The sequence below is a fragment of the Eulemur rufifrons genome, chromosome 7 (assembly GCF_041146395.1).
Source record: "Eulemur rufifrons isolate Redbay chromosome 7, OSU_ERuf_1, whole genome shotgun sequence".
Taxonomy (NCBI): Eukaryota; Metazoa; Chordata; class Mammalia; order Primates; family Lemuridae; genus Eulemur; species Eulemur rufifrons.
Window position 1 is genome coordinate 236,355,819 of NC_090989.1, and position 8,240 is coordinate 236,364,058.

The 8,240-nt window shown below is 41.4% G+C and overlaps 1 protein-coding gene across 1 annotated transcript; it reads right to left on the reverse strand.

The window, feature by feature from the left end:
* Positions 1–344: 344 nt before the first annotated feature.
* Positions 345–2,937, reverse strand: CER1 (cerberus 1, DAN family BMP antagonist). Its single transcript, XM_069472122.1, has 2 exons — positions 2,431–2,937; positions 345–641 (listed from the first exon to the last, which is right to left on the reverse strand). Exons 1-2 carry the CDS (start codon positions 2,935–2,937, stop codon positions 345–347), a joined length of 804 nt encoding a protein of 267 aa, XP_069328223.1.
* Positions 2,938–8,240: the final 5,303 nt, after the last annotated feature.

The following is an 8,240-nucleotide window of genomic DNA, read 5'->3' on the forward strand; positions in this document are numbered from 1 at the left end:
TAGGTGGAAGGCTTGGAGAAAATAGATCGTGGAATAAATATTAGTAGTAGTGGAAAGGAATTTAGCAATCATCTAGGTTGAGTCCCTCATTTATAAATGAAAAACTTTAGATAGAGGAAGCTTCTACTACTTAATATTCTATGGCCAGTTAGTGGCAGAGGCAAGACTAGATCCCAAACATATACCCATAACTAGATAAATACCGTTTCTTCTAAATCATGCTATCTTAAAGCTTCTTTTTAAGCCATCTTTCTCTTAAAATATTATGTACCCACTTAATGTTTTCAGACTGAATAATCAGCACCTTTGTTGTTGTGGTTTTGCTTTTCAAAGGTAATAGCTGGTTAATTTAAAACTTCTGGGATAAAGGAATCCTGGAAGCCAGCCTGGAGGAGGTGTCCATCTCCATGTTCCATCTTCACTTGGCACTGGCACTCCTCCACCAGCATCACCACTTTGACTACAGGGGCAATGCCAGTGCAGTTCAGAGGGAAGCGCATCATGGTGAACTTGGTGGGCGAGCAGTGGGAGCAGAAGATATGCGAGTGCTGCGCAGCTCCAGGCAAATGAACAGACCCACATTTCCCAAAGCAAAGATTGTTCTGGACCACCACTTTTTCACAGTCTTCGTGGGTAATAGTCTAAAAGGCAAACACATTCCCATTGTGTTATCTTGAGTCAATTCTTTAACACACATGATGCAGAAGCTATAGGTTGTAAGTCTGAGGACAATTTAGACTAAAACTTCCAAAGCTTTCCAATTTGGGATACGTTTGGCAATATCTGAGTGATGGTATCTATAAAGGCATAGAGCTGCTTCAACTAAATTTTCTTTATGGAGTTAGCGTTTAAGAAATTCCTAAGTTAACATAAAAATATTTTATGCTACACTATAAATGCCAAACTTTAAGAAATTCTAAGTGGATGTGACCAATTGGAAAAATTCTAATGGCAATTTTCTTATCTAAGTAATTGCCTTATCTTTTTATTCTTCACAGTGCTTTGTGCATAGTAGGTTCTAAATCCACGTTTGTTTTCAATTGATCATAATATAGATCAGAATATTATGAGTTTAATTCTATCCTATTTTGCAGAGCCTTGTAATGCATTCAAATCGACAAAGTTGCATGCAGCAGAGTTGCAATGCTTATGCCTGCAAATCATCATGCATTACATCACCTTTGCCTCTCTCATAACCCCATACACCTAGCTTTATGTGCCTTTCAAAATATGTAAGGGTCAGATGCCTTCATTTTAATTTAATTAGCAATAAAATTCAAAATAAAAATTTCAAAGGAAATTTGATTGCCCGATTCTTAGGAGTAATTTTCTAATTGCACATGGGCTAACAAAGCAGTCATTATTATTTGATAATTGACTTGTCATTGCTACATATCCTTGCCTTTCCAAGCAGAATACTTAACTGCCTTGCACAGTCAATTGCCCTATAATACCGCTTGCTTAATTGGGTAGCATTACTGGACTGTAAAATTTTACTCTACCCTGTGTTGTTTTTGGTTCATTATCTTCATGTTTAAGGACCTGATGCAAGTCCTCAATTTTAATTTAACATTTGAAATGTGCGGGTTGCCAGGACTGAAGAAAGTAGATAATAGAATGCCACCCCCCCCCCCCCCCGTCTCAATAGTGTGGAATTGATTATGATAACTACAAAGCAGCCAACACAGCGTGAATCAGGAGAAAGGTATTTCTAAGGGGAGAGATGTGATTTCACATTGAGATGATTTTTTGAAAGCTTGTGAGAAAATAAATGAAACCAAATTATTTTTTGCTATGGTAATACCACAAATGATATGACAACTTTCGCCTGAGAACTTCAACATATTTTGAGTTTGTGGGATAGATTTTTTAAAGTTGAATAGCTTTGACAAGCTATTAAAGAAGCCCTTAATAAACCTATGAAGTAGCTAGGTGTGAAATATAGGGATTAAGACCGTAATAAATGAATGTGAGGGTGTTTGAAGAGCAGTTCAGTGTATGCTTTATCTACAGATGAATTTGACCTGCTCACCCACATCCTAATAGAGTGCGGCAATATAGCTACAGAGAAATTCTGGTGATTGCTCTAAATTCCAAGTTTCCTAACTGAGGGTACAGTCTGGCTTATCTCTCTTGACTGATCACCCCCGATGTAAAAATAAATAAATAAAGCTTTGTGCCATGAATATGAATGATGCCAATATTGACAGTACCATCATCATTTGTGCAGCATTTCCAGAATGCCAAGAAACAATGGAAAGGTTAGAAGGAAATTGAACCTTTGCCAAATGCTATGATAAACACCCAAGGACCAAATCTGAAGTTAGGCGAGACTCAGGCTCCTGGCAGCCTTTCTCCTACTCTCTACTCGTCCCAGCTGTCCACCCTCCTCCTGAAAACTCTTGTCTGCTCTCCCCGCAGAACACATACCTGGCTGAAGGGCACTGTCCTACAGGTCTCCCAATGTACTTCATGGCTTTTAATGGGCAAAATGACCCCCCGAGAAGCTGGACTTTTTCTGAACATGAAGTGGTGCCAGAATTTCTTGGCTTCTTCCCGAAGAAGAGATTTCTCCATTTTCGTTCCGTCCGTTGGCTGGGTGAGGGGCTGGGTCCCAGCTGGAAAGTGCTCACTCTCTGAGTCCTTGCGTGGGTGTAGTTCTCTCCCTGGCTTCTTCCAGAACCTGCCAAATCTGGACAGCATCTTCTCTCTTTTCCTCTGGCCGTCCCCTGCAGGGCCGGTGCCTATTAGGTGTGGCACTGCGACAAACAGATCTGGCTTTTCTTCTGCTTCCTCATGGTTGCCCATGGGGAGCTCTCTTCGATTCCTTTCTAGGAGCACAGGGGAAAGAGAACTCTGACCCTGGCAGCCATCCCGGTGCCACTCGCCCTTTCCTAGAGGCAGGAGCAACAGGAGCTGAAGTAAGAGGAGATGCATGGTGCCCGGAGCCTCCTTCGGATTCGCAGAGCAAGGCCTGAAGGAGAGGCTCACTCTCTGCAGGACTGTGAACAAGGAAATCCCATATATAGATACCTGCCTGGTGGGATGGAAAGGCAGGTGGTCAGTAGCCAGGCAGAGTAAACACATTTGCTGTTTGCTTGAATTATGTAGTGCTAATGGTGTCCGGCCTTCCCTTCGGTTTTGTGTATTTAAAAGGCCCCAGTGAAAGCCTGGCCCCAGAGGGTAATTAGCTGACAGTTTAACTCTTGTCTGAGATTTAAGGAGCAGGATTAGAAAAAACACCACATTCTTTGCCCAGATTTCCCATCAGTGTTGTTAGAAGGACTAGAGTCAGCTAACATTTGCTATGCATCTGCATTGAGCTGGGATAGAATAGAGGATGAGATATATTTTTATGAAGGAAGTAAGTATATCAGATAAAAATTAAAGGCATACATTCAGCAAAACCCCAGGCCTTTAGGAAGGCGCGCGCTCGCTCTCTCTCTCTCTCTCTCTTCATCTCTCTGTCTCTCTCAAACACACACACACACCAAAAAGTATATCAAAATTATAAGGAAGGGAAGGGAAGAGAGAGAAGGATGTTGACATTGTTGAGCAGAGGACTTATTGCTTCTTAATTACATGTAAATTGGGGTTGTTGATTTTTGTATGGTAACTGAGTAACAACACATTCTCCTTTTCCGCATCTGGAAACTCATAATTCCCAAGTTAATCCTCTCATATTAAGAATCAATTACTGAGTGCTAAATTTCACAACTGGTCAGCCATCAGATAAGCTCTTCCAGTTGTTCACATGGTTCTCAGCAGGATCCTAAGCAGACTGACAGCTTCTCAATCTTCTGTGAGGCTGGGGAAATGTCTCCCTGGAGCCACCCTATTGATTTTTTTCTTTCTTTAAATAAAGAGCCAGACATGAGAACAGTGGATTCAAGAACCAGGTTTGCTGGCTTTGGTCGTGAAGCTGGCCGGTCAGTTCCTTACCTTACTGAATCCACATCATCTTCCCTTATTCCCTTATACAGTAATTGATGTGCAGGTTAAATGAAAATTGAGACAAACATGAGTCTTCAGGGATCAAAGGGCAATTTTTTAAATGACTATCATTCAAATCTTAAATCAGTCAATAGTATGAGAAAGAAACATTCACAAAACTGATGCCCCAGAATTGAGTTCAATCAACTCACCACATAATTGGAACGGCATTTCCACTGGAAATCAATGCAATGCTTTCTTATATTCACCATATTCCTTGCTTTTATTAATACAAATAATCCTGGAATGGGTCCCCCCTTCTTTCAGTACTGATTAAGCTTCCTTTGTAAGAAGTGACCCACTGGAGTCTTTTTTCCAAGCATTTACGTTCTTGTTGATAGTCATGCCTGATTTCTATGAAATAAAGCCTCAAGTACGTGGCTTTACCTACAATAATGAACTATTTTAAAACAGACCATCATTTTACCAGAGTTCTATGAGAAGAGATATATATTTTACCCACACCAAATATCCATAGAACGTATGTGGTATTAATTAAAGTTACTGTTTAGTTATTGTTGAACTAAATGAGCATTTGTATTTGCCATTATTTTTAAAGAAACTTTTTCTAAATTAGTTGCTATTTAGATTTTTAAATTCCCCCCAGCCATCCAATGCAATAAGCTTTCCAGAGCCAGCCACTAGGCCCCCCATAATAAATCTGATGTGGCCAGCTATGATACAGTTCCTGATTCCTTTTAAGCTTTACTTTTCAGTAACTGAAATTCCCATTGCTATCAATCATAGTGTCTAGCATCTCCCAAAGCTGAATGCTATCCCAGAGCTTTCACCTGGGGTCTCAGGTTGCCTGGCTCTGAAATCACTTAACCTAGTGTATAGTTGAAATAATTTCCCTAGAACTGAAATTTGTAGAAGATTCACTTTGTGGGCCAAGAATCATGTTAGACACTGGAAGATGATTGAAAATGCTTAAAACGTGGACACTGCCCTCAAGCAGGTTAGATAGTCTAGTGGTATTATACATCGTTTAACTTTATTGTATAATCTGTAGGCATGTCAGTTATCCATTTTTAACTTTGCTTTAGTCCTAAACTTCCCTTCCTCTGATCCTAATTTTGGTGCTTATAAATGCCATTTAAAAATCACTCATGGAAAATTTCCTTTTGCTGTTTTTGTCATTCCTGCTGAGAAAATGTGCAAATATCCTGAAAAGTAAAACTAGCAAAGTAAAGCCTTCTACAAGGAGAATGATGGAACATAAACCTGTGTCTGATATCTGTCTTTTACAGCTAAGGGCAGATGAATTTCACCTTTTACCTTTCACCACTGTGTCCTTTCATCAATTCTAAAGCCATGTATGTGATAGCTTGTAGTCTACTCCTAAGAACATAAACAGATATTTTGTAGCTTTTAGCAAAAACAGGTTGCCCCTGTTGGTCTTCAGTTGATACAGGCATGTAGTTACTCCCAATCTGGATGAACCAAATGGAGGTAGGTCCAGAGGAGACCTCCAGACACAGCAGGAAGCTGTTGTGAGGAGAGAGCGTCCCCAGCTGTTGGTGCACTTAGGAGCAAATACTGCAGTGAAAGGCAGGCCGGAGCTTACTCACGTGATTGAGCCTCAGCCTGCCAAGTCCACGCCCTGGCCCAACCTCAGGCATGTATGGGAGCCAGAGGGGCCAATCTCAGCGTTGATTCATTTCAATTTACAGCTCATGCTCAGCATGATCTGACTCTGTTTTCAATCTGACCCGGTTTTCTTAGGCACTAAGATGCCTTCAGAAACCCTAAAGGGCTTCATGAAGATACCTAAATAAAATACATTTCCATATGTTAGTGACACTTTCACAGAATGGGCAAGAAAACAGGGCCCAGCAACTCACAAGACATGTTGAGGTTGTGAGTCTCCATGTCTTTTCTGAGCTCTCCGGTGTGCCTGTCAGAGGACGGCAACAGCTACACTTTCTATCCCTCTTCTGGACTCTCAGAAGGGAGGTAAAAAGAAGCCTTGTGCTCTCTGAGGGGAAACAGAGAGGCTAAGTTCTTTCCTGAAAACCCCTAATCAACAAAAGGAGAGAGGCCATGTTGAGGCGGGGGATGGGCAACTGGAGCTGCAAGGGGAGCTGGGGCTGATGGATCTGTGGGAGCCTGCCGTGCCTCGTAACCACCTCTCTGCAAAATACAGAATAGCAGTAGTGTCACGGGAACTTAGACTGTTTTTAAAACCTCAAAAGAAGGCAGAATCTTGTTTTCCAAAGGACAAGGAAAAGGAAAAACTAGAGTAAGTGGTTTCCCTTTAAACCTTTTCATCAATAATTTAATTTAGTAAATGATTGAAAATGTTTCTGCCCCCATCACTCCTCCCATCCTCCTGAGGAAAGGATACAGGAGGGAGCTCACTGACCACCACTGCTCCACTTGCGGACTCATTCATTCCCTTATACAGCGTACATCTGAGTGCCAACTCTGCGCTAGGTCCTGGGATAAACGGTGAGGGTGTCTTTGTCCAGGCCTAGTGCATTTTGCAATCTATAAGAAGAGTCTAGTTTATTCAAAATAAGTTTTGCAAGGAAAATTTAGGTAAGCACCATTCCTGTACTAATCAGGGGTTTTTTGGAAGATCCAAATTCCAAAGACAAAGTTCACTATATGCTCGATTTGTGTGAATTTTATTCAGTAAACATTTGTTGACTGAAAGGAAGTGCAATAGACATTGTGCAATAAATTTCTCTTATTTTTGAGTAGGTAATAAATACACATAGTAACAAAATTCAGATAACACAAAAAATTGCACCGTGAAAGGTAGGTCCTCCTTTGACCCCACCCTAGGCTGCCTGTCCTAGCCATGAAGGCAACCACTATTACCAGTTTCTTTATTCAATCTTTTTTATCTGTCACCCAAATAGACCAAAATGAATAACCAGTAGAAAAGGACACATAGCCTACTAAAATCCCCCATTTCCACTTCTGGGCACTGAGGATTAAATTATTTTGTAAAGATTAGATTTTTCTGTGTCCTGCTCTCTGTCCAAACACCCCCAAACCATTGAGAAGTTTATTTTGTTTTTGTTTTTTAACTGGGGATGTATCTATTACTGTGCACAAGTCATGGACAACACCTAAATGTGTCCAATTAGCTACTTACCAAGTGTGCAAAGAGGGCTCCCGCAAATCTGAGAAGTAGGCGGAGGCAGCATGAGCTGGCCTCCCAAACTCTTGGACTTAAGCAATCCTTCTGCCTCAGCCTCCTGAGTAGCTAGGACTACAGGCATGTGCCATCATGCCCGGCTAATTTTTTCTATCTATTTCTAGTTGTCCAGCTAATTTCTTTCTATTTTTAGGAAAGACGGGGTCTTGCTCTTGCTCAGGCTGGTCTCGAACTCCTGACTTTGAGCAATCCTCCCACCTCGACCTCCCAGAGTGCTAGGATTACAGGTGTGAGCTACCACACCCACCCATCTGGATTGGTTTTTATTCTGCAAAAACCTGATCTCAGAGATGAGTAATGTAAGTGAAGTGACTCTGAACTTTAAGCCAGAATAACTATATCTGCTTCCTGGATCTGCATGTAAACTATATGATCTCAGGCACTATATGTCCATAAATGTCTCCAGGGACAATATTGCTTGCCCTGTCTGCCTCATCTAGCCCATGGCCTTTCTTTTCACCCCAAATCCCACTATCATCCTAGGTGACTTCAGTGTCCATGTGGGTGTGTCTGACCAATAATCTGCCATCAGTATCACCTGAGTGTCCCATTCCGTACCCTGGCTGAAATCTGATGACCCTCACTCCAGTTGGCCTCCCCGGACTCCCATTACCTTCTGACTCCTGTTAGTACCAAGAACCACTCCACCTCTCAACTGTGAATTTCATGTTCCACTCTCTTATGATAACATTCTGTTGTTTCAGTTCGCTGACTCAGTTGCTCCTACAGCACCTGTTCTCTACTGTATCCCTATCATAGTGCAACTGTGATCAAATAACTACACAATTGTAATTAAATAACTGGCCGTGTGAACATTTGTTTAACATCTGTCTCCGCTTTAGATTTTCAAGTTCATGAAAGTAGGAGCTATGTCTTTCTTAGTCTCCATCTCAGGCCGTAGTGCAGTTCCTGTCATGTAGTAAATGCCCCCAAATTTTGGTTTAATAATGAATGATTTAATTGCTTAATAGTATCTATAAGTTCCTTATTCTTCACTTCCTTCCCCAGCCAGCTTGGATTCGGCTCGGGCCATCACTTCAAACCTCTGCGATATTCCCAACTCCCTTATCCCTTTTCC